Genomic DNA, 25,626 nt, shown 5'->3' on the forward strand with positions numbered 1-25,626 from the left:
ACACATAAAATATTTTATAATTTACACAAAATATTTAAACATTTTCTTTTTTGGACCACTTATTCCACTTTCCGTTCACACTGTCTGTCTGTCTGTCTGTCTAGTAAATGTAAATTTTCTCTTTGATTTAATTGCACAGTGAGTACAACAGAAATGTGAAAATCTCTTGTACTCTGAACAAAACTTTACAAAATCTCCCCAGAAAACTGACATTCAACACAAACAAATCTTACTCTCTCCACTGCATATGCTTCTGTATGAATACAGTGAGTTTGAGTGTGGGAGGGCTGCATGCCCACATGATATTGTGATGTTTGCAGTCAGTGTGTCATTTCATAATGGGCAAGACTCTGAAAGTATCACAGTTGTTCCTGTGTCTCACTCTCATCTTTCACCTCCTCCATTCAGTTGCCATCACTTCCTCTTCACCACATCAGCAACACACACATATATGTGCTGACTGTTGTGCTGTAATTGACTTTGTGTATTTTTTTGCCATGTTTGAAGTGCTAATTGACTTGCTGTTCTTATCTGTTTGAATGAGATTAACTGTGCATCCAGAGTGAGTCTAAACAAAGTGTAAGCACATATGTACCATGAAGCTTTTTTTTTCTTTGAAGCTTTAGAGGACAGTGTAGGGTATCAGACCGAATCAGACAATCTAAGATTTGGTCAAAACATGGTTGAAACATGAGGAGCACAGAAAAGAGAAGTATCTTGTGTTTTGTGCTCACAAGTTAATGTCTTAAACTGCCGATCTTGTTACTGTGCTAATTAATAGTGTTTTCACTATATTTTGGATATTAATATCCATTGCAGAGTTGATGTTATACGGCTCGTTCAATGAATCGTTGGCCGTCTCAGTGATCAGCCGTAAAACAGTGATTCTGTCCAAATTCCCTTTAAAATCTTAAATGATTCCCTTTGAGCTAAATTGACCTGTTTCCCTTACAACAGTTATGCTTGGCTTGTTTGGCCTGCTTGGTTGGCTTGACAAGGAAACATGACACAATGGTTAATTGAATTTTTGTAGGGTTAAATAAACCTCAACTCTGTCTTTTACACTCTGTTTTGACCCCCTGTTGCAAAGCACTAAAATCAGTCAAGTGTTGTTTTTTCTTTTTCTACAGGGATCTAAAATCCCTGAAAAATTAAGCAGTGTTGTTAGAAAGGCTACTGTTTAATTTAGGGAGCTCCATGTTTTTGATGGCTGTGGCTCTGCAGTAAAAGCTTTTTAAATTTTCTCGCTGTGCTGAGGCACCTTTTTTAGAGCAAGATTTCACTTTGGATATTTCCGCATGAGTTTTTGTCAAGAGAAATTCTGCATCAGGAGCCCTGTCATATCTCTGTTGAGTGAGAGGGCAGCCTGCATGATTTTCTTTTTAAAGACTCAAATAAAAAAAATCTAATGTAATCTCTGCAAGTCTTTTTTTTTTGCAGTTACTGCATTATAGCAAAGGTTTTTCTCAAATCTGGAAAGTGCTTTTGGAATATAATGTACTAAATATAGGCTTGATTATGTCAGCATGCCAAAAAGAGCCTTTCAAAAAACCTACTTCAGCATTTTCCAACATTCAGGGCTGCATTAAAATCAATGCTGATGGACCAAATAGAGGAAGACACTAAAATCAGATTTACGGCCGACTAACTTCCGTCATCTGTGCTTGCTTTCTTTCAGATGGTACCATGGAATGTTGGACAGAACCATTGCAGAAGAGCGATTGCGTCAGGCTCGGGGACCGGGCAGCTACCTCATCAGGGAAAGTGACCGCCGGCCTGGCTCCTTCGTACTGTCCTTTCTCAGCGTGACCAATGTGGTCAATCACTTCAGGTGAGCTGTGCTGTCTGGATCAAGCACACTGAACCCCAGTACATTCACATATCTATAGACCAGAATATTACAGAGACTTAGAGGTGACTTGGGCCGGTAAAGCATGCACATAGCAATTCCCTGACAACCCACTCCAGCACCCTAACATTGTGGCTGCGCATTTTAGCATTTTCTTACGGTTGACATTTTATTTTTTTATATAGTTTAAACCTGGAAGAGGGAATACATCTGTAACTTCATGGTTACTGTTCAAAAGTTTTTTTTATTTTTTTAAGATGTTTAGAAAAGTCTTTATGATCTTCAAAGCTGCCTTTATTTAATTTAAAAAAATAGAGTAAAAACAGTAATATTGTGAAAAATTATTACAATTTAAAATAACTGTTTTCTATTTTAAATGTTTTATTTACACACACACACACACACACACACACACACACATATATATATATATATATATATATATATATATATATATATGTGTGTGTGTTGCTGCACATCAGAAATATATTCTTTGGTTTTTCTCATTGTGATGGATGATTAAGGGAATTTGGCCTTTGTTTTTCTCCTATTTATATTCCTGTGAAACGGGAAGCCATGGCTGGACAATGTCATGTTCATAATCACCCTGGTATGCTCAAAATTGTAAATATGAATGGGAATGTACTTCAGAGAAAAAATCATTCTGATTTGGTGCACAAGAAACATTTTTTATCAATGTTGAAAACAGTTTTTCTGCTTATTTTTTTATTTATTGTTTTTGGAAACCGTGATACTTTTTTCAGAATTATTTTGAGTAAAAAGCACAAAATAACATAATTGTGAAATAGAAATCTTTTTTTTAAACATTGAAGTTGTCTTTATTGTCTGTTTTATTCATTTAATACAGCTTTGCTGAATAAAAGTATTAATTTCTTACAAAAAATCTTGATGCCCCAAACTTTTAAACAGTGAGGCATGTTTAAACATTAAGCAGACACTTTAATCCAAACGAATTACAAATGAGGAACATTGCAAGCAAATAATCATAAGAGGCAACAATTTTTGCAGTGCTCAATGCCAAGTTTCAAGTATAGGCTATATTAGTACACAAGCTAGAGCAGATGTAAATGTAGACACAGATCACATTTAAACACTGTTTAAATGGCATTTATAGCAAAGGTTTCAGTTCGAGCCATTTTTTCATCAATAATGAACAAACTTGTGCAGCTCATAATGACTGATTTAAAAAGAAACACAATAAGCAAACAAACAAGTCTTTCAGTAATATATTAATTTAATTCTCCATGGCAAATGCTTGAGTGTCGCATTGTCTTGTTGCAGTTGAATAAAGCTCTTACATTTAAAGGTGCAATAGGAGATCTTGGAAAAGCTAACTTTAGCCTGATAGCACTGAAAGTGAACGTCCCACCCTCCCTGCAATCGCCGTCGCTACATCATGTGTCATTCACCGGTGAGAAATCGTTAAAAGTACTACAATACCAGGAAGAAAGATTGGGTTGTTGATGTTTGCCTGCCATCCTCACTCTGTCTGCACAGAGTGCGTGAACGCGCTGATGACGTATCCTGTCTGCGCGAACAGGGTGTGCAGAGGTATGCTAATACATACGTTGACAGGCAGGTAGGAAAGTATATTAAAACGCTCGGACCGAGCGTTTTGATTGGACGAACATTTCTTGATCCTACGCCTTCCACTGAATATATAAATACAGACAAATACATTTAGACCACTTAACTTAATAATTGCTATCGGGATGTGAAGAGACTTTCAACCAGTATAACAAAAAATGTTTCTGAAGACAATCACCTATTGCACCTTTAAGTAAACATGCACAACTTGAGTTTTACAACCACTACAAGTGCTTTTGTGCTCCTGTTGTATTTGGAAAGAATCACAGAAGTAAATACTTTATTGCAGTAAATGTCATTCTAATTCATTCAGGCATTGTAATTTTAATGCAGAAAGGCAAAGCAATTTCTGCTTTGTGTGTGTGTTCAGGATCATTGCGATGTGTGGAGATTACTACATCGGTGGACGGCGCTTCTCATCCCTGTCAGACCTCATTGGTTACTACAGCTATGTGTCTTGCCTACTGAAAGGTGAAAAACTGTCATCTCCAGTGGCTCCCCCAGAGGTACAATCAGAACTTCTGACTTTACAATTGATAATGCATCCATGTGCTCCTCGCATTTGTTGCTATATCTGACGTTGTGCATCCAGAAGCAGGATTAGGTTTTGTTAATCTATCAGTGCTGATCATCATAGTGGTAATATGTGCTGTGGTCCTTTGTGGTGTTGCTATAACCTTTCATTCTCCTTCCAGCCAGTAGAGGACAGGCAACGAGTGAGGGCCATACTTCCATACACCAAAGTGCCAGAAACTGATGAGATCAGGTATAAAAAATTTCTTAAAAGTCATCCTATCTCACATTTCAGACTGTGTTCTGCATGTTTGAGGTCACAAAATGTAGTAAATTCAATTCATAAATCTCGACCATATTGTTTGCAATTGTGGTTGCGGAATAAATGCAATAATGCAACCTCTGTGCTACAATACAAAGTCTTTGTTAACATTTAAAGTTATTTGGAATTATTGGAATTAATATTAGGAGTGTGTTGCTGTTTCCCACCATTTATGCATAAGAAGACTTTCCTGTGGCCTCATGCAATATTAAAGTGTCCATTAGACTTTAGAATGTCAGGTGAAAGTATTTTTCGCATACTATTCAATGAGTATTTGGACGTGGTTACTAATTTCATATACTTAATAGAAGGGAAGCTGGCATACTTGGATGCAGGGAAGGTCTTGGAGCCTCTAGTAATGAGCTGCAGACAGAAATCAGGTGTTAAATAAGGGAGACATCAAAAATGTGTTCAGCTGAGGTTCTCCAGGACCAGGAACGAGATGATTCAACTGAGTAGCTGGTTGGAATAATCTTCTTCCTCTGTGGTATTCAATGGCTCTTACAGGAAGTTACAAAAAGTAACCGTGCAGGAAGGCAATTTAGATTGCAATAAAAGCTGGAAAAATCCTGTGTAACAGACTAATTCCCTCCCTAAATTTAAACATTCCAAGCAGCCTTATAATTCTGAAAAAGCAATTTCAAAATATGATGAAGTATTACCTCTTACAGGGACCCTCTAGTAACTTAATTATTTGAGAAACATTTCACATTTATTATTACTTTTACATTCAAAATGCAAAAGCTTTTTCAAGAAGCTGATCTGAAAAATAACAAGCTTTTTATAGTCTTTATAATCTTAAATAATTTATTGGAATTTATGTGGTCATTTCATTCTATTGTTCAGTTTTTCTTTTCTATATAATTGTAAACTTTATTGTCTGTCTCAAGTTTTCTCAAAGGAGACATTTTTATCGTTCACAATGAACTGGATGATGGTTGGATGTGGGTAACCAATGTTCGGACAGAAGAACAGGGCCTTATCGTGGATGATCTGGTGGAGGAGGTGGTAAGTGTCTCTGAGCATTTGTCCTTCGAAAGCTCCTTACAAAAGATTTCAGTAAACTTCCTTTGGATTCACACATTGATTAATAGATTGATTTGAATTTATTCTCAGGGACGAGAAGAGGATCCCCATGAGGGAAAAATGTAAGTATATATAGTATAAGACAGTATATGCTTTTTTTTTTTTTAGATTTATTTTTGGCATTTTTGCCTTTAATTTGATAGGAAGTGAAGTGGGGGAGGGAGGGTTGAAGGGATCCTGAAAGGTCTACGAACTGGGACTCGAACTCGGGACGCCGAAAGTGTAATGGAGCTATATGTCGGCAGACTCGGCACGCTGCCTACGAGGCTGTCGTGCCAACCTGTGTTTTATATTTTATATTTTGCCTACATTTTTATTTAGTTTTTTGGTCCGAATTATATGGTTACTTTTGAATAACTGTCAATAGAGAAACATGCTTTTTGCCCTCAGAATGGTGTTTTACAACATCTACCATTAACTGTGAACTGCCCATGTTAACCAGCCAAAGCTTGCCCTCTTTGTCTAATACAATCCTATCCAAATTGACCAAAATCATGAAGTGACAATTTTCTCTGCTGCCAACTTTTAGTTTCACATGCATATCTCTTCTGCCCAGTTAGTTTTAGTTCATTGTACCATAGCAGAAGAAACATCTGCAGAATTAGGGGAAATATTGCACTTATGTGTATGAAAATGAGTGTTTGAGCCTCAGGCTGTTGATCTGATTAGAGAGCAGGTTTGACAGAGGTGGGTTGATCCCTTGTGCTGTGACCGTAGTAGGCTGCTCTGACTCAGACTTGACTCACAGGGCCTGGGGTGCTGCCCTCTCTGCCCTGCTTGCTTATGTCTCATTTCCTGTTTCCTCTTGTTTTTCCTTTTCTATCTTCATAGCTGGTACCACAGGAAGATCAGCAAACAAGAAGCGTACAACCTACTAATGACAGGTACATGAGCGTGACATAAACCACTGGCTATTATATGTTTGTGTAATGAACATAATAAAAAAATCCTGGCTGTGATATCAGATGATGTGCTACAACCAGACAGCAATGCATTTCACTAACTAACATATTTTAACATCATTAAAGTAATAGTTTCCTCCTAAAAGAAAATGAATGATTATTTATAAATGCTTGTTTCCACTATGGAATAAATATTAATTAATTAATTAATGGTAATAGTGACTTTTTTATCTTTAAAATACATATCTCTCTCAATTAGGGTTTTTCAGAATTTTAAGTTATATCTCACAATTCTGAGTTTATTTCTCACAATTTTGTGATGTAAACTTAAAGTTGCATGATATAAATTCAGAGTTGTGAGAAAAAAGTCTGAATTGTGAGAGACAAAGTTGCAATTACCTTTATTTATATATATATATATATATATATACAGTATCTCACAGAAGCGAGTACACCCCTCACATTTTTGTAAATATTTTGTTTTATTCTGTGGCAGAAACTGGCTTCTATAATTATTTGCCAATATTAGGTTAAAAAAAAAGGTGTCAGTTGATATTGGATATTTAATTACACATGCTTATTCCCCCTATATTTAGATTACCTTTGCCTTTATCTAACACTCCCTTAAAGTTAATATTTAATCTTAATTAAAGTTAATCTTTCTTAATCTTTAGCAAATGTCAAAATATCCATTTATCATACGTTAGTCTTTTATCTGTTATTAGCCAAAATAATTATCTGCCTATCAGTGCATTTTCTCTCTCGTGTCATTCCAAACCCACTGAAGTCATTCAATAGTTTTGTGGGAGGAACAAACTAAATAATGACATAACTTCCACTTTTGGCTTAACTGTTCCTTTAAATCATAGAAGTGTGCATGCATTAAGCACTTTTCATTTATGAAGGCATTAAAGGCTTCATTATATGGCACTATATGCATAATTTGTCATTTTTAGCCGCACTTAGACTCATTAGCTTAGATGACAAACTTTTAATACTTTTTTTGCAAATCTTAAAGGGGAAATTCATTAAAGATAACTTTATTACATTAGAGTAAAACAGAAGCTGTCATTATTTTCATAACTGCCAATTAAATCTAATATGCTGCTTCTCTGTTCAGTTGGTCAGGTCTGCAGCTTTCTGGTCAGGCCATCGGACAGCACACCGGGCGACTACTCCCTCTTCTTTCGTACCAATGAGAACATCCAAAGGTTCAAGATTAGCCCCACTCCCAACAACCAGTACATGATGGGAGGGCGGTACTATAACAGGTAGGACTGCAGACAAATGCTTGAAAGTGCCAATACTTGAAAGTATCCTGTGTGGGGTCTGGCTGAAAACAGAACCTCATACCTTATATCTTGCTCTGAAACACCTATTTGATTATGCTAATCTTTTACAATTATGATATTAATGTTTGGTTGCAAAGATTTCAGATGACTCCACATTTGCTCCACAACTGTATACAAATGAACACATCTCACTTAAGTGTTTGATTATTACATACAGAGGTGAATAATTTATACATGCACAACATTTTATTTTCATTCATTTGCCTGCAAACACCATTTCTGCTCACACTACAAATAACTAAACAGATTTCAGTCATATACTCTTAAAATATGCCTGTCCAAATATTTTTGCTGCCTGGTGCTAAACAAAGCATTTTAGAGATTAAACCCTGTCCCATATATTATGCCGCAGAGCTGATTTAATTAAAATGTAACACTATGTAATTTTGCGCATAGTAATAAAAACCACTCAGCTTTACATTTAGCTGGTCTCTAATTAAACAATGCTTTTCCTGGCAGTGTTGATGATATTATCGAACGTTACCGAAAAGAGCAGATCGTGGAGGGCTACACTCTGAAAGATCCTGTCTCGGTCCAGGTAAATGAAAGCTCATACCAATAAGCTCCGATATCGCTGAAGATCATCTCAATAATAAGCATAATACTGTGTCCTTTTTGCCATTTAGCAAAAAGAGCAAGTTCTCTCCGATTTGGTCGACGGCAGAGAAATCTATAACACTATTCGACGGAAAACAAAAGATGCTTTCTACAAAAACATTGTCAAGAAAGGATATCTTCTCTTCAACAAAGGTACCGCAGGCTACTTTTATGCAGCCAGCTGCATCCATTGACTTTTTACTGGCTATCAGGCTGTTTGACACATACTCGTAACATTTGAATTCAGTGCTCAGTCATTCTCAGTGAGACGAGAGGATGTGGGTAATTTGTAGCACGTAAGCCCCATGTGAGTGTGGTTTTGTCAAACCATGACATGTCTTTGATCACCTGTGAAATGCACAGGAAGGCTCATCACAGACAGCTCAGGATCAGCTACATGGAACAAAAAGCAAAGCGTTTACCAGCTGTCCAGTTCAATGACAGTGGCTTTGCTTAATAAAAGATTTGGCGCTCTGTGGGGTGTGCTCACTGATCAAAGGCTATGAATCTGAATTAGTTCTGACATCTTGTCTGGTTAGTATTCAGCTGTTTGTATTTAATATTCAGGTGGTTTAATGTGTGCTAAAGTCTTTATACCTCAAATCGTGGCTGCATTATACAGACTCCCTGTGTACAAATTCACTTTCCTCTTAAAAAGTGCTGATATAAATAAATGAGGTGTTCTGCAAGTAGTGAGATCTGTTTGTTTCAGGCATTGTAGTCAATATACAGTATATGTACCTCATTGTTGTGCATTGTAAAATGGATTTCATATAGTTCTGATTAGGGCTGGATTGATCAATTATCGATTTTTATCGATTCTTAAATCCCAAGATCCCAGAAATCTTTTAGCCTCTTGCTGTTTTCAGTTGATGCATGAACAAAACTTCACTAAACATTAATTGTAGCATGCCTGTCATCCAACAATCACAATAAGCTTTGTGCTTTGTTACTTGTGATATAAAACAAAGTCTCAGCTTTCAAATTCTGCCAACTTTATCAGGAAATGTAAACAATGAATGTCATTTTGGCACTTAACGTGGCATGACAGATCTACTAGTTACAGCACAAAATAATCAAGAATTAACATCATAAAATATGTTAAAAGATGCAGTACAAATTACAGAAATGCATCATGTCTCATATAATCAGTCAGTTTTTCATCTGCAGAAAGAGGTCAATAAAACAGGTAAACTTCGCTCAGAAATGTCATTCAGTGTCCATAAACTTGATGGACTTTTTCCCCTATGAAAAATTAACACATACTGTACCTGATATATAACCAAATGACTCAATATCTAAATAATTCTAATAAACAATAAATCAAGAGCTTGTGAATCAAATAGAAATCTGTTGTTTCTTGTTGACATTAAGCTGTTGCTGTATTTAGTATTCAGCTGGTTTGATGTGTATTAAAATATTGTATTATACAGGCTCCTTGTGCAAAAATGAACATACTTGTCTTTTAAATTCATGACATAAATAAATCCAATGTTCTGCCATGGTTGGCTGCTTTAAACTGAATTTTCTAAACTGTTCCAGTAGAGCAGGGGTGGGCAAACCTGGCCCTTCCAGGCCACTTTCCTTCAGAGGTTAGCTCCAACCCTAATCAAACACACCTGAACCAGCTAATCATTGTCTTCAAGTCTACTAGAAGGCTACAGGCAGGTGAGTCATATCAGGGTTGGATCAAATCTCTGCAGGAAAGTGGCCTGGAAGTGCCAAGTTTGCCCATCACTGAACTAGAGTAATGTGTCTGAAGCATCTTGCTTACCTTTTCACTTGTACTTCCACAGGTAAGGGTAAGCGCTGGAAGCATTTGTACTTCATCCTGGAGGGCAACGACGCTCAGCTCATTTACTTTGAGAGTGAGAAACGAGCCACCAAACCCAAAGGACTAATCGATCTGAGCGTGTGCTCTGTGTACGGGGTCCACGACAGTCTGTTTGGCAGGTATGCAATTGTAATGCAACTCAAGTCACTGGTGTCCTTAAATTTGATCATAATTTGTTTGCAGATGCCACTTGGTTTGATATTTTGTATGTAATTCTAAGATATTTCTAAGATTAAAACATTTAAGTATAGCTTAAGTGTCCACAGTGTTTGGGGCCAGTTTACTAAAGAGTAATATTGATGTACATGTTTCATGTTGATGCTGTTTTTATGTCCAGGCCAAACTGTTTCCAGATTGTGGTTCAGCACTTTAGCGAGGAGCAGTACATTTTCTACTTTGCTGGGGAGACACCTGAACAGGCACAGGTACTACATCACTTCTACACACACATATACAGTATATATATACATACTAGCTTTAAAAATGTAAAAATCTAGTAAAAGTAAAAATGCTCGCTAAGGCATTAGTAAAAACAGTAAGGGAACATGTTGTAAAATATTTTTTATTTTAAAATAAAGATTTTCAATTTGAATATATTTGAAAATGTCAGTTATTCCTGTGATGGCAAAACTTTCATTAGCCATTACTCCAGTCTTCAGTGTCACGTGATAGTTCAGAAATCATTCTAATATGCTGATTTGGTGCACTAGAAACATTTCTTATTATTAACAATGTTGAAAACAGTTGTGCTGTTTAATGTTTTTGTGGAAACCATGATACATTTTTTTTCAGGATTCTTTGACGAATAGAAAGTTCAGAAGAACAGCATTTATTTGAAATAACATACATTTTGTAACAATATAAAAGTCCTTACTGTCACTTTTGATCAATTTAATGCATCCTTGCTTAATGAAGGTATTAATTTCTTAAAAAAATGTGTAAAAATCTTAATTTCAAATGTACCCCAAATTAAAAAGAAAAAAAGATGCCACATAATTGTTACTGCAGAGTTTTACTGCATGTCTGAACCAAGCCTGTTTAAAAGTGATAAATAAATAAGTCTTTGAACCAACCTTGTGTCCTGCATTCACAGGACTGGATGAAATGCTTGCAGACGTTCTGCAATAACCTTAGGAAACCATTACAGATCACATTCAGCAAGCGTTTGCGTCAGGTAAGAGAGAAGTCTCACTGTTTTCATTAAGTGCTAGCTTCTGTTCCCGTAATCATGAGTTAAGGTGTTCAGATGACTCTGAATGTGCTGTCAGAAGGGGCCACAGCTGAGCTGTCTGGATGCTGGTGAGCAGGGTGATGAAAACCGCTTTCAGAGCACCTGATCCCAGTCATGCAGTTTGGGCTAAATCTAAAAAGAACATAGTCATCTTCATTACCGCAGGCATATTTTTGGAAAAAGATCTCCACATGTCATCTGCCTCTGACATCTCATCACTTATTCATTACAGAGCACCGAAAAATCTAACATTTGCGTGTCATTCTCTAACCTTAGGTTAGCAGTTTAATCCTGTATGTGGAGGAGGCCCACAAACTTCCCATCAAACACTTCACCAACCCCTACTGCACCATCTCATTGAACAGTGTGCAGGTGGCGAAGACTCATCCTAGAGAGGGACAGAACCCTGTGTTCACCGAGGAGTTCATCTTTGAGTGAGTTCATTGTGATTCTCAAGACTCATTTGGAGGCTTTGAAAGTGATGCTCGATTAAGGTTCTGATTACTGTTCTTCTCTCACAGTGACTTGTCGAGCGACATCAACAGATTTGAAATAAGCTTAAGCAACAAGACCAAGAAGAGCAAAGAAAGTGACATCTGTGAGTATCATTGCCTGTTCATTACCATATAATTATTCTGTTAGATTTATTTTTGAGAATACCTCACACTGGGTCCAAAAATTCACACTCGGCAAGCATTGTGTGAATAAAAATGCACTTTGGCAGGCAAATGAAATGAGATACTAGCTGACTATTTTTGTTGTTGCTGTTGTTTTTGATTAGAAGAATGATTGTCGGACATAAGCAAACAAGTTAACAAGTCTTGGTGTTAACCACTCAAAAATAAAACGTACTTCTAAATTAAATAAAAGTGTATCCAGTAAGACATATGTGTGGCAAAAGGAAAATATTAATTTTTTTTTGTGGTTACAGTAATACACTTGCAATGTCAAGGGTTTAAAAGCAGAAATTTGAAGTTCTGTTAAAGTTAGTTCTGTTAAATAACTAATATAAATGAAATTGTGTGTATTATTTAAGCTGTACTGTTAGATAAATGTTTAGTTGTGTTATATCATTTCTGTTAGTGGAGTTTTTTAATCTATTTATATCAAGATTTATACTGACATCCTTATTATTTATATGTGCACTACCGTTCAAAAGTTTAGGGTCATTTTTTATGTTTTTGAATGTAGTATCTTACGGTCAGCAAGACAACATTTGTTTGATACAGTAAAAACAGTAATTTATTTATTTATTTTTTTTTTTTCCTGTGATGACCATGCTGAATTTCCAGCAGTCATTACTCCAGTCTTCAGTGTCACATGATCCTTCAGAAATCATTCTAATATGTTGATTTGGTGCTCAAGAAACATTTTTTATTATTAATTATGATTATGTTTGCTAAATATTTTTGTGGAAACCATGATGCATGTTTTTTGGGGATTTGTTGATGAATAGAGAGTTCAAAAGAAACCTATTTATTTGAAATAGAAATCTGAAACAGAAATGCATCCTTGCTAAATAGAAGTATTAATTTCTAAATGAATAAAAAAGCTAAGTAATTAGTAGAAGATTCTGACCCCAAACTTAGAGCAGTGGTTTATTGACTATAATTTTGATGTTTATGGCTTGGCACTATGCATTTTAAATGTTACTGCAACTTGATTTGATATTTTTATAAGTATAAGTTATTGTCTGTGGTAATTGACAGTAGGCCTGTCGCGATAACAGCTTTTTGTTGTGCGATATATTGCCCCAGAAATAATTGCGAGAAGCGATATTATTATTTTAAAGACCATTTTATGCCACTGAATATATAATCAATGTAACAGCATAATAATGCAAGAAGGCCTACACACTTCCAAATGACAACAAACTTTTAATTTTTAAGAATATTTAGATCATGGAAATTAAGTATCAAAATATTAGATACCTTAAAAAACTTGAATAAATAGTAAATAAACATTTTCTAACAAAAAGTGCAAAGTAACAAGTAGAAACAAAGAACTTGTATGGAGATTTTTCCATGTACAGATTTTTCACTGACCTTCTTTTCTCTGTAAATTAAGGGTGCACACTATTGCTGAAAAACACAATTACTACTTATCAGTCAGATGTCCATATGCAGAAAGGCACAGATCCCTAAACAAGACCATATCTGCAGATGAAGCTTTTTTTTTTTTGTAGATGCATTTTTTTTTATTTGAACTAGCACCTCATGACTACACCACGTTATGTAGGAGAAGTTGCAAAAGACAGGCGCAAGTGGAATGTACAAAACATGGTGACATTATTTTTTAAGTAAATATAATGGGCGATATATTGCGTCACCAAAAATGATTGAGGTCATGTACATATATTGCACGATAAGTCTATATATTGATTATTGCGACAGGCCTAATTGACAGTGTGTTGCTGTTGATTACCATAGAGTTCAATTTCAGTTTCTGCAGCAACATTCCTTTAACATCCCCTATGCTCCTTTTCCTTGCAAAAGTGCACCCTCTGCTGGTACTAGATGAAGCAAAGCATGACTTCTGCTCCTCTCTATTTTGTTTCTCTTCTATATTGTTTCAGTGTTCATGCGTTGCCAGCTGAGCAAGCTGCAGAGGGGCCAGATGATCGATGAGTGGTTTCCTTTGAGCTCCTATGTGCCGCTGAAGGGAATCGAGCCAGGCTCACTCCGCGTAAGAGTGCGATACTCCATGGAGAAGATCATGCCTGAGGAAGAGTACAGTGAATTCAAAGAGGTGAGCATACACATGGTCATTTTCTACACTTTGCACAGAAGGGGATGTGGCCTTGTAGTTGAAGACATGGTCTGGTATTAAAGGATTTTAGGTTTAAACTATTACATGTGTGCCCTTGAGCACTTAACCTTTTGATAAAAGTATATTTTGCTGACATTCTCTCACTGTCCATCCCCAGCTCATCCTGCAGAGAGACTATCACGTGATCTATGCATTGGCTCACGTGTGCGGGCAGGACCGCACCCTGCTGGCCAGCATCCTGCTCCGTATCTTAAGACACGAGCGAGCTGAAGCTCCGTTACTGAGGACGTTGAATGACAAAGAAATTAATATGGAGGGTAGGGCTCTCTTTGTATTATTCACAGTTCAGTATTCAACAGCAAACAGATGTCACAGCTGCATTGAGGCTAGGCAGCTTCCCTCAGGCTTGTTCATCATCTTTTAGCTGTTGACAGTTTTATTTGTGCATTGTATACAGTTCCACTTTTCAGGCAATGAACAGTTGTTTATGTAATAGACTGAGCAATCAGACACATTGAAAATGTGCAATGTGTTCAGAGAAGAGCGGTCACGATACCAGTATTAGTAGTGCCGACTCAACTTGGTATGTGGATGAATTTTTCAATCATGGTAAAAGTTTGACTCGTGAATATTAATTAGATTGTGACTTGACTCTGCAGGAAGGTTATGGAGCAACATTAGCATGGCCTAATTAATATTCAATTGATCAAAGAATCCTGAAAAATATTATGACGATTTCCACACAAATATTAAGAAATGTTTCTTGAGCAGCAAATCAGCATATTCAAATAATTTCTAAATGAAAAAACAGGAATACTACATTTTAAAATATTCAAAATATTCTACATTTCAAATAAATTATTTTAAATTGTAATAATATTTCACAATATTAAATTTTGACTTTTTTTGATCAAATAAATGCAGCCTTGGTGAGCCTTCATTAAAAATCCTTTTTAAAAAAACTGTACTGACCAGAAACTTTTGAATAGTGGTGTAATTATAATTTAAAAGAATTATACATTTAAGTATTTTCCTCTAATTCATGATACATTCATTATACATTTTCTACTGAATTTTAAAATGTTTAGACTGTTCAGTATAAATTGAATGATTAGTGTAACGTTAATTTATTGCTATATTAAAAAAAAAAAAAAACAGAGAAAAGGACTGTGCAATGTTTCAGACATTACCTTTTTTTTAATTGGCCATTGTTTATCGTAAACATCCCTACAATGTAGCTTTTTGTTTTGGTGTTGCAGACGAAGCCACGACACTGTTCCGTGCCACTACTCTGGCCAGTACTTTGATGGAGCAGTACATGAAGGCCACAGCCACTCCTTTCGTCCACCATGCCCTCAAAGACACCATCCTGAAGATCATGGAGAGCAAGCAGTCCTGTGAAGTAATGGAACTAAACAATGATCATGTTCAGTGGACAAACATGTCCCAGTGTTAACATCCTGCTCCATTGTGCCTCAGATCTGTAAAAGTTCTCATCTCCTTGTTCTGATGTGTTGTTTAGTGTTTTCTGAGCCAAATCCATCAACATGATGTTCTCTCCAAAGTCTTGGGCAAATCGTCTTTTGTTGGGTTTCTGTTGAATAGAGAATAACCTAAACTAGCAGTCAGAATCCTTTTCCCTCATCTGGAGTATTTTCTGGTCTCCCTCCATAGCTGAACCCGTCTAAACTGGAGAAGAATGAGGATGTTAACCTGAATCTAGTTCATTTACTCAACATCCTGTCAGAGCTGGTGGAGAAGATATTTATGGCTGCTGAAATCTTGCCCCCGTAAGCATGAGAGCGCACCACCATATAGAGTCCTATCAGCATTACTGCCTTGTAGTACAAACTTATAAGTGTGGTACCATACTGCCTATAGTAAATATTATCCTTATTTTTTTTCCCATGGCATCACGTTTCATTAAAATAATTTCTATATAGAGTAGGGAATTAATTTAATTAATTTTATTTGCCAAATATTGGATATTTCTAGGTCAAGATTAGATATTTAATTGTTAGATTTTGTATTACTCATTTAAATGGACAACGCAATAATGTTATTTCTTTAAGAGAAATGTTCTTATGTAATATACACTACTAGTAAAACATTTAGTATTGGAATTATTTTTTTAATGTTTTGAAAGAAGTCTATTATGATCTCTAAGGCTCCATTTATTTGATCAAAAATACAGTAAAACAGTACTATTGTGAAATATTACTGCAATTTAAAATACATGTTTTCTGTTTTATTATGTTTTAAAATGTAATTTATTCTTGTGATGCCAAAGCTGAATTTTCAGCATCATTACTCCAGTCTTCAGTGTCACATGATCCTTCAGAAATCATTCTAATATGCGGATTTGCTGCTCAGGAAACCTTTATTATTATCAATGTTAAAAACTGCTGCTTAATATTATTGTTGAAACTGTGATACATTTTTTAAAAATTCCTTGAATAGAAAGTTCAAAATAACTGTATTTATTAAAAATAGAAATCTTTTGTAACATTATAAATGTCTTTACTGACACTTTTGTTAAATTTCATGCATCCTTGCAGAACAAAATTTATTTTCAAAAAAAGCTTTGACCTCAAAATTTTGCACAATAATATAATTCAATATACTTGAATATAATCTTTTTTTTTTTTTTTTAGACAAAGTACATTTTTAACATCGTCTTTTTATTGGTCATCAGGCATAACAAGAAAATAATTATCAGCTTATCATATTGACCAGATTTTTTTTTATTTCAGTGCATCCTTACTATGTCATGCTAAATTGATTATACGCTTCTTTATGGTACAAAGCTGTTTATACAGCCTCAGTATTCATAGTTTGTCTGTTTTCTCCCTGTCTAAGGACCCTGAGGTACATTTATGGCTGTCTTCAGAAGTCTGTGCAACAGAAATGGCCTACCGACACTACAATGAGGACCCGAGTTGTGAGGTAACACATTGTCAAGTAGGGCTGAACGATTAATTGCATTTGCGATAATTAGATTATTTTCCAAAATCGTTGAGCCCTATTGTCAAGCTACACTTGCTCGTGTTTACAGAGGAACATCTTGCAAAGTGTCAAAATGTGTTTGTCTCTGTCCTCCAGTGGTTTTGTCTTCCTGAGACTCATCTGCCCTGCCATTCTCAACCCAAGAATGTTCAACATCATTGCTGGTGAGTGCATAGCAAGCTCCTTTTTTTTTTTCTTTCAGATGCAGCATATCTAGGTCAAGTACCCACTCAGATATTTCATTCTGCACCTGATAGAAGAGCACTTAACGGTCCAAATGTGTAAAAGGCAAAAAATGTCATAGTGAGGCAAAGTCAAAAGGCTTTCGTATTTTTATATGAAAATGGATTTATTGCGCATTTTACATTTAGATGCAACAAAATATATTTAAAAAAAATGTTTTTGTAAATGAAGGGTTTTAAAATTCTAACAAAAATGTAAGATCATAAGACCATAACAAAAATGTAACGATTAGTAATGTATTTTTAATGAAATTGTAATTTAATTTGACTGCAATATACATATACTGTTGGCTAAAATGCAAGAAGTTAATGATAAAGAAAAATGTAGAAACTATGTATTTGATTCAGGTTATAAGATTTAAGTATATATGAAGTTGTTTAGAAGTGTTCAAATGAATTGTATATTTGTGTATATTTTTTGAGAATTTTTTGGTTCAAAAGTTTGGGGTCAGTAACTTTTTTTTTTTTTTTTCTTCTTTTTTTTTCTACAGCAAAGACTTTTCTTTAAAAAATGTAGCACAGTTTCCACAAATATATTGTCAGTTTTAGTTAACATTAGACTTCATAGACTATTTAGTTAAAGGGGTCATATGATGCTAAAAATAACATTATTTTGTGTATTTGGTGTAATGAAATGTGTTTAAGCAGTTTAAAGTTAAAAAAACATTATTTTCCACATACTGTACATTATTGTTTCTCCACTATGCCCTGCCTTTCTGAAACGCGTCGATTTTTACAAAGCTCATCGGTCTGAAAAGCGAGGTGTGCTCTGATTGGCCAGCTATCCAGTGCGTTGTGATTGGCTGTCTTTTTACGCGTTGCGTTGCATCACGCCACGTAAACATCAAACCATGCATTTGTGATTGGAGAAATGACAAACAAGTGCTACTCTGCACTGCTCAAAACTCTCGTTTGAATCATTAGTGGTAAATCCTTTAAATGAAAACGTGCTTACAGTCTGTGAGTCAGAACAGCCGGCATTGTAGTCTACTCTACCAGGATCAGGAAACAATCCGATCTTCTTTATGCACCAAGAGCTTGTAACACTTCAAAGAGAAAGGAAAAATTGAAATCGCATCATATGACCCCTTTAAGCTAATTAACAACAAGACTACATTAGCAAACCCAAATTAATGTGACATGACAAAAAAAAGACTGAATTTTAAGGACTTTTTTGTGCAAAAGCCATGTCCAAAAAAGTGTACAAAAGGAAATGAACATTGGTACCTCAACTTGTTTAGTATGATATCGACAATGATGAAAATGTGTCTTGTCTTTGCAGACCCTCCATCCTCCACAGCAGGTCGAACGCTCACCCTGGTAGCAAAGTCTGTGCAGAACTTGGCCAATCTTGTGGAATTTGGTGCTAAGGTGTTTGGATTTTCACACTGTGTTAGAAAATTAGTTAAGTTGAATAGACGCCAAAGGGTCCCGTGAATGCTGATGTTGAGATGCATTTGTCGTGATGTGTTTGTGTTGCAGGAGCCCTACATGGAGGGGGTGAATCCTTTCATCAAGAACAACAAACAAAGGATGATCATGTTTCTGGATGAGCTGGGGGTAAACTGCCCTGTATCCATTTTTAAAGCAGCGTGGGTTGCCTGCGGCTCAGTTTATGAGCTCTGTGTGAAGTAGCTTTCCTATAACATTCTCTCTGTGCTCTTTCTCCAGAATGTTCCTGATCTCCCGGAATCTACCGAGCACTTTAGGACTGATTTGTCCCGTGACCTTGCTGCCCTGCATGAGATCTGTGCTACTCATTCTGATGAACTCCGCACCCTCAGCAATGAGAGAGGAGTACAGCAGGTATGTGTCTCTCTTATGATAAGTAAAGGTAGGGCATATATAAGACATAATGTGCAGTCAGCCGGTCATTATCAAATGACCCTGACATGAATGTATAGACTGACTGTTTATTATCATGCTTATAACACAGCTACTTGTCAAATAATATGGATTTTAGCTGAAATTGTTTTATTTCATAAGTTAAAATAATAGCGGAGTGTTTTCAGAGATAGCACAGCTATATAGCAAATCGGTTAACAGGAATATTTGACAACAGAATGTCTTTATTGACTAGTCAGAATCACTTATTCCAGAGAGCTGTGTGATAATGCTGTACATTAAATTCATAAACAGCATAATACTTAGTCAGCACAACTTCTTGGTCATGCAAATATATTACATTAATAATTACAACTTTTATTTATAAGTTCTTATCCGTAGAAACCCACAAAGATTGCATTATTTTTATTGTTTTATTTTCACGTTATCAATGGACTTTTATGGAAAATGCCTTCATAAAGCAAATGTATTTATCAGGCCTGTCAATTTAATCACACATCAACATTTGTTCAGAAAAACCCTGAAATGGAAATAATTGTGTTATTGTATGTGTTATTAAATATTGTGTTAACACTACAATAAGGTTCATTAGTTAACTACATTAGTTAACATGAACTAAGCATGAACAGCATTCATTAATCTTAGCTAATGTTAATTTTAACATTTACTAATGCATTATTAAAATCATTATTAAAAAGTTGTGCTTGTTAACATTAGTTAATGCACTGTGAACTAACAATGAACGACTGTATTTTCATTAACTACGATTAATAAATACTGTAATACATGTATTGTTCATTGTTTGTTCATGTTAGTTAATACATTACCTTACTGTAGTGTTACCAATATTGTTATTTCATATATGTTACTGCAGAGAGGTAAAGCATTGAATAGAAGTTCAAAAATGACCTATAATAGTTGTCCATTGTCCACAAAAATATCATGATATATTTGCTACTATAGATTTTTTTTTAACAGAAACTAGCAGAATTCATAGATTTAAAATAAGCAACCAAAAGAGTTATAATTCAAATTAAATACATTTAGGATTCTAGTTTTAATAGCTTAATGTTCTTCAAATTCTTTTCAATACATGAATATACATGATTTTTCCAATTGCTCATGATTTACTGCATAAGGATTTTGAAAAAATATTTTTACTCACAATTTGAACCCAATTAAATATTTTAGAGCTTGGGCATACCTATAAAATCTGTATTTGTTATTTAAAAAAATGCATGGCATGGCTTTTAAAAAATTTAATTTACATGACTTTTTCAGATCAAAGACAAAAAAAACATTATTTTAAATTGTTTATTCTAACTTTATATCATTTAAAGTGATCTTGAGGCTCCCTTGGAAGTTTACTGAGGCCTATAGTTCATGTGTGCTGCAGTTTTAAGTTGGTGTCAACTCAGAAAAACATCCAGAGACCCCTGCACTCTTTTCAGTTCTGTTGTTCTCCATCTAGCTGTTTTTATTTATCATTGAAGCTCAGTAATTCTGAAATGTCACTCACGTATGTGCAAAACACACCATTGTTGGTGCAAACATTCATGAAAAGGCCACCAGAGGATTAGAAAATGTCTGTCAGCATCACAAGACCACGTCACAAGTTGTGATCTTAAGAAAACAAGACATTTCCTTCGGCTTCACTCTGCCATTTTTTAACCCAGCAGATAAAGATTTGAATGCAATCATTGCTTGTTGGCTCTTTCCTTCCTTCACAGCACGTGCTGAAAAAGCTGCTGGCCATCACTGAGCTCCTCCAGCAGAAACAGGAGCAATATGCCATATCCAACAGCAACAGGTAGTTCCACCTCCGTCATTTTGTCTGTCAGTTTGTCTCCATCTCCATGGAGTAGCCAATGGGACCCCAGCATGCTCCACCCTCATCCCCATGCCAGCTCCCACCCTCCACATATCTTCCATCATCCCGTTTCCTCCGCCTCATTGTCTGTGCCACGAGAACTATGTAAACTACAGCTGAAAAACAAAACGGCTGGACTCTGTAGTCTGACACCAATGACTTTATAATCACACGACCAGATCGTTCGGTTTGGGTACATATCAATCTAACAGACGGGTCCAACGAATGACCCATTAAGTCGACAGAATGATGTTTTTAAATACAGGTTGCCAAAGTGCATCTCTTCATCTGCTTGATCTGAAACGGAACTGACACAAGGCTGCAACGATTCTCCTTTATAACTGGATTATGAGCTAAAATGCTTTTTATACTGTAATTTGTTACTGATTTACACGGCTATGAATATGCAAAATGTACTCCGACTAGTGTTCTTTGTCCTTTTTCCTGTTCCATTTAGTTCGAATTGTGCTGTAGACTGGATTTTGTTTTTGTTTTTATCATCCTCAGAGAGTATGATTATTTTATATCAGAACAATACATTCTCTTGCTGGAATCATGAGTATATAATTTGAGGTAACCTGATTTGTTTTCCATATTGTACAATATGTTTGATTGGTTCAGTCTTCCCTGAGACGAATTCAAAGCCAGACACGTTCTCAGGAGAAATTTTTCAAGGTAAAAAATGTTTACAGCAGTAGAATTTATGATAAAGATTGTATCAGGAATGCATGCACTTATTAAACATGTTTTATAATGTACTGACTGTCTCAGATCAGCTCGTGAAGACAGCTATTGTGCTCCTCTAAAAATATTCTAGTTTGTCTGTTTTCAGTTCTTGATTTTGAATAAAGAACCATTATTATGGTTATCAACAGCGTTTGTGACGTGTCAATTGAGCATAACCCAGAACATCCCTTTAACCCCACTTTTCTGTAGAGAGACTGTGTGTCTTGTAAGATGTCTGTTAAATGACTACTTAAAAGGCTGGGGGGAAAAAAAGTACTATTGTTACTACTGAAGTTGCAGGCAGTTGTTCATCCAGTGGATTTGAACTACCATTCAAAAGGTTTAGATTTTTAGTAACATTTTTGAAAGACGTTTAATCAAAAATACAGTAAAAACAGTAGGATTGTGAAATTAACTTGTTTTAAAATGTAATTTTCAGCATTATTACTCCAGTCTTCAGTGTAACATGATCCTTCAGAAATCATTTTAATATGCTGACTTGCTGCTCAAATAAAATAAAAAATAAATTATCAGTTGAAAACAGTTGTTCTGCATAATATTTATGTGGAACCTGTGGTGGTACATTTTTTTCAGGATTCTTTGATGAAAAGGTTCAAAAGAACAGTACATTCAACAAATCTGTTGAAGCATAAATGTCTTTACTGTCACTTTTGATAAAGGTAATGCATCCTTGCTGAAGAGCGTTCAAAAACTAAATTGCTGACCCCAAGCTTTTGAACATGTGTAAATGCTCTGTGCTCATGGTAATGTTGTTAATAAAATAACCCAACTATTATGAGAAAAATAAAAATAAAAAGTTTTATTTTTACAGAAGAAAAAGATTGACATGACATTTTGCTGAAATATTTACAATCTAGTTTGAGAAGGGTATCCTCTGTCAGTGATGGCAAATGGAATAACTCAGCCTGTTGCCAATTTAAAAACAATTTCATCATCACAATGCATCGAAATCCATGGTAATGTTGTTAATAAAATAACCCAACTATTATGAGAACAATAAAAAAAAAAAGTTTTATTTTTACAGAAGAAAAAGATTGACATGACATTTTGCTGAAATATTTACAATCTAGTTTGAGAAGGGCATCCTCTGTCAGTGATGGCAAATGGAATAACTCAGCCTGTTGCCAATTTAAAAACAATTTCATCATCACAATGCATCGAAATCCTCATCAGTCCACTCCTGCAAAACAAAATCCGTAAGCTTCAAGCGGTAGCCAGAAGATGTGCATCTGAGGAACAAATAATCTTCAAATAAACTTACTTCCTCAGCAACCATCTGCCTTTTCACGACGTGATCATCATCTTCATATCCATGTTTTCTTTTTCTGAAGGACATGGACAGAGGAAAGCATCAGAACCATAAACTGTTATCATCTGAAGACTGCATTCATTTAGTAACTGTCTTTGGTGACCCATCACTCTCACACACATCTAAGCATGCAAACTTGTGCATCGTAGCTCATAACTGTGTAGTTCCAAATTATATGTAGTTTCCATCCGTATCAATTTGTTCTTTAACTGTAGCCTCAACAGAAATAATCACAGACTTTTATAACTGTTGTGAACTAGAAGAAATTCTGTGCACACAGTGTGAAGATCAAGATGATCAATAGCATGTAGGCATTACAATGCCATGGCCTTCTGAAAGAGCCTGAAATTTCTTATAGCTTACCATCAATCCCTCAAGACTTAAAGGGTTAGTTCACCCCAAAATGAAAATTCTGTCATTAATTACTCACCCTCATGTTGTTCCAAACCCGTAAGACCTTCGTTCATCTTCAGAACACAAATTAAGATATTTTTGATGAAATGTGAGAGCTCTCAGACCTTGATTTCTGGCATTCAAATGTCAGATTTTGGAGAGTACCCAAGAGCGTAATCAGCATTGTTTACGTTCGGAGGAGAAAGTGCGCGCATGAACGTAATCTGCGTAATCAGCGTTGTTTACACTTAGGGGAAAGCGTACTTATGCGTTGTAATACTCTAAAATGGCAGAAGACGTAACTCAGGGGAGAAGAATTGTTAAATAAATTGTTATTTTTGTTTTCTTTGCGCTCAAAGTATTCTCGTAGCTTCACAAAACTGAAGTTGAGCCACTGATGTCACATGTACTGTTTTACCGATGTCTTTACTACTTTTCTGGACCTGGGAACATTACAGTTGCGCTGCTGTCTATGCAGGGTCTGAGAGCTCTCACATTTCATCAAAAATATCTTAATTTGTGTTCCGAAGATGAACGAAGGTCTTACGGGTTTGGAACGACATGAGGGTGAGTAATTAATGACAGCATTTTCATTTTTGGGTGAACTATCCCTTTAATCCTGAAAGGTCACCATGCCCAATTTTGTCTTTATTTTGCAGAACTGAATGTACCTTTATGGCTGTAGCAACCACTATCCAGATCCTCTGAAAGAAAAGATTGGTAGCAAAGACAGCAAGACTCGTTCTCCCCAGATGCAAAGGAAGATGGTGGATGATTTGACTCTAGTTTGGCAACACATTGCCAATCTCAATCTCTCAAACCAACAGATTCAAAATTGAGCCATCAAAGAGATGGGTAGAGATGTTATTTCCGTAGAAATTATCTATTGGATCTCCCTACACTGAAAATCAAGAATCTTCAACAGAATAACCAAAATTGAGTGTAAATCTGAAATGCTGCAAAATCAATTTGGATCTTCGATTGATACCGCTGGTACAACCAACCTGGGAGCCGTGAGCCCTAGACTGACTGGCATCTGTAGCAAGCAAGAACTTTGGCACTGCATTGCTCTTGACCATCAGGGAAGCGAGATGCACTTATGGTGCAAGCCTTAAGAAACTTTCTACACTCAATTCTACCACACAACCGCTTCCTGTTTTCAGCTGCGGTTTCAGATGCAGGTAGGCTTAGATCCTAAAGATTCCTATCTTACCTTCTGAGCTGCTTCGCTTGACAAGATGCTGCATCCTGGCTTGTATCTCCAAACCAGTGTTTGTATGTGATACATGAGCAGATCAGTGAGACCGATTCAATTTTGGAGGATAGATTACACAAGGCTGGTGCATGCGTCCACTTTTAATAACCTGCCCCCTGTTCTTCCACCTAACCTACAATGGCAACAAACCAGAGCTCAAATTAATTTTAAAGCTTTTCCCCAGAATGGGGCAAGTAGATTTTGGGCTTCCTGGTTTATTTCACATCACAAATGTCAACCATCAATACCTACTGACTAGAAAACTATATCATATTTTATTATATCAGCCTGTTTGTGTTAATCAAACTCAGTTAAATTGGCTGTTTCTTGATGTGTATTATTACTCCTTGAATTATGTAAAACCTCAAAACTTATCTCCAGTTTATGTTTTTATAATGTCAAATTTGATCGATTTGACAAGTAGATGCATTGTCCTGTACTCTCTGGACTCCTGGACGGCAGTGGTACCATTGTACAGTGGAGATGGTGATACCATGGTATTCTGATATACATCACTGTAATCAGTGATTAGTACAAGTCTGGATTAACCATTGTGCCATGTCCCAAAAACATGGTGATACATTTATGTTAGTGTAAGAAGGTTTATATTCACTACACCTGACTTGAAACGGCTCACGTTGTACTCATTCCGTGTACAGCTGCATTTTATGACCCAGCAAATCTACAGTGGGTACGGAAAGTATTCAGACCCCCTTAAATTTTTCACTCTTTGTTATATTGCAGCCATTTGCTAAAATCATTTAAGTTAATTTTTTTTCCTCAGTGTACACACAGCACCCCATATTGACAGAAAAACCGAATTGTTGACATTTTTGCAGATTTATTAAAAAAGAAAAACTGAAATATCACATGGTCCTAAGTATTCAGACCCTTTG

At 35.8% G+C, this 25,626-nt stretch overlaps 2 protein-coding genes across 3 annotated transcripts in view; one reads left to right on the forward strand and one right to left on the reverse strand.

Annotated features, from left to right (window-relative positions):
• LOC107669512 (ras GTPase-activating protein 1-like) overlaps positions 1 to 21,821 on the forward strand; it is a 36,990-nt gene extending 15,169 nt beyond the window's left edge. The window contains exons 2-25 of the mRNA XM_016461781.1: positions 1,679 to 1,831; positions 3,828 to 3,963; positions 4,153 to 4,223; positions 5,183 to 5,300; positions 5,409 to 5,440; positions 6,210 to 6,262; positions 7,401 to 7,551; positions 8,092 to 8,170; positions 8,259 to 8,382; positions 10,026 to 10,182; positions 10,401 to 10,488; positions 11,157 to 11,237; positions 11,571 to 11,728; positions 11,816 to 11,892; positions 13,870 to 14,042; positions 14,221 to 14,380; positions 15,323 to 15,465; positions 15,738 to 15,853; positions 16,923 to 17,009; positions 17,166 to 17,233; positions 18,594 to 18,682; positions 18,794 to 18,871; positions 18,983 to 19,117; positions 20,887 to 21,821. Of these exons, the coding sequence (XP_016317267.1) occupies positions 1,679 to 1,831; positions 3,828 to 3,963; positions 4,153 to 4,223; positions 5,183 to 5,300; positions 5,409 to 5,440; positions 6,210 to 6,262; positions 7,401 to 7,551; positions 8,092 to 8,170; positions 8,259 to 8,382; positions 10,026 to 10,182; positions 10,401 to 10,488; positions 11,157 to 11,237; positions 11,571 to 11,728; positions 11,816 to 11,892; positions 13,870 to 14,042; positions 14,221 to 14,380; positions 15,323 to 15,465; positions 15,738 to 15,853; positions 16,923 to 17,009; positions 17,166 to 17,233; positions 18,594 to 18,682; positions 18,794 to 18,871; positions 18,983 to 19,117; positions 20,887 to 20,970 (2,611 nt within the window). The 3' untranslated portion in view covers positions 20,971 to 21,821. The remainder of the gene's footprint in view (positions 1 to 1,678; positions 1,832 to 3,827; positions 3,964 to 4,152; positions 4,224 to 5,182; positions 5,301 to 5,408; positions 5,441 to 6,209; positions 6,263 to 7,400; positions 7,552 to 8,091; positions 8,171 to 8,258; positions 8,383 to 10,025; positions 10,183 to 10,400; positions 10,489 to 11,156; positions 11,238 to 11,570; positions 11,729 to 11,815; positions 11,893 to 13,869; positions 14,043 to 14,220; positions 14,381 to 15,322; positions 15,466 to 15,737; positions 15,854 to 16,922; positions 17,010 to 17,165; positions 17,234 to 18,593; positions 18,683 to 18,793; positions 18,872 to 18,982; positions 19,118 to 20,886) is intronic.
• Positions 21,822 to 22,788: 967 nt separating this feature from the next.
• Positions 22,789 to 25,626, reverse strand: part of LOC107669504 (cyclin-H) — a 5,296-nt gene continuing 2,458 nt past the window's right edge. The window contains exons 7-8 of one of the 2 annotated variants that reach the window (XM_016461767.1): positions 23,035 to 23,098; positions 22,789 to 22,953 (exon numbers count right to left, since the gene is read on the reverse strand). In XM_016461767.1, the coding sequence (XP_016317253.1) occupies positions 22,921 to 22,953; positions 23,035 to 23,098 (97 nt within the window). In that variant the 3' untranslated portion in view covers positions 22,789 to 22,920. Of the gene's footprint in view, positions 22,954 to 23,034; positions 23,099 to 24,407; positions 24,864 to 25,626 lie in introns of those variants that run through there. The other variant, XM_016461766.1, reaches the window with a different exon arrangement.

Source organism: Sinocyclocheilus anshuiensis, unplaced genomic scaffold (assembly GCF_001515605.1).
Source record: "Sinocyclocheilus anshuiensis isolate Anshui unplaced genomic scaffold, SAMN03320099.WGS_v1.1 scaffold356, whole genome shotgun sequence".
Classification (NCBI taxonomy): Eukaryota; Metazoa; Chordata; class Actinopteri; order Cypriniformes; family Cyprinidae; genus Sinocyclocheilus; species Sinocyclocheilus anshuiensis.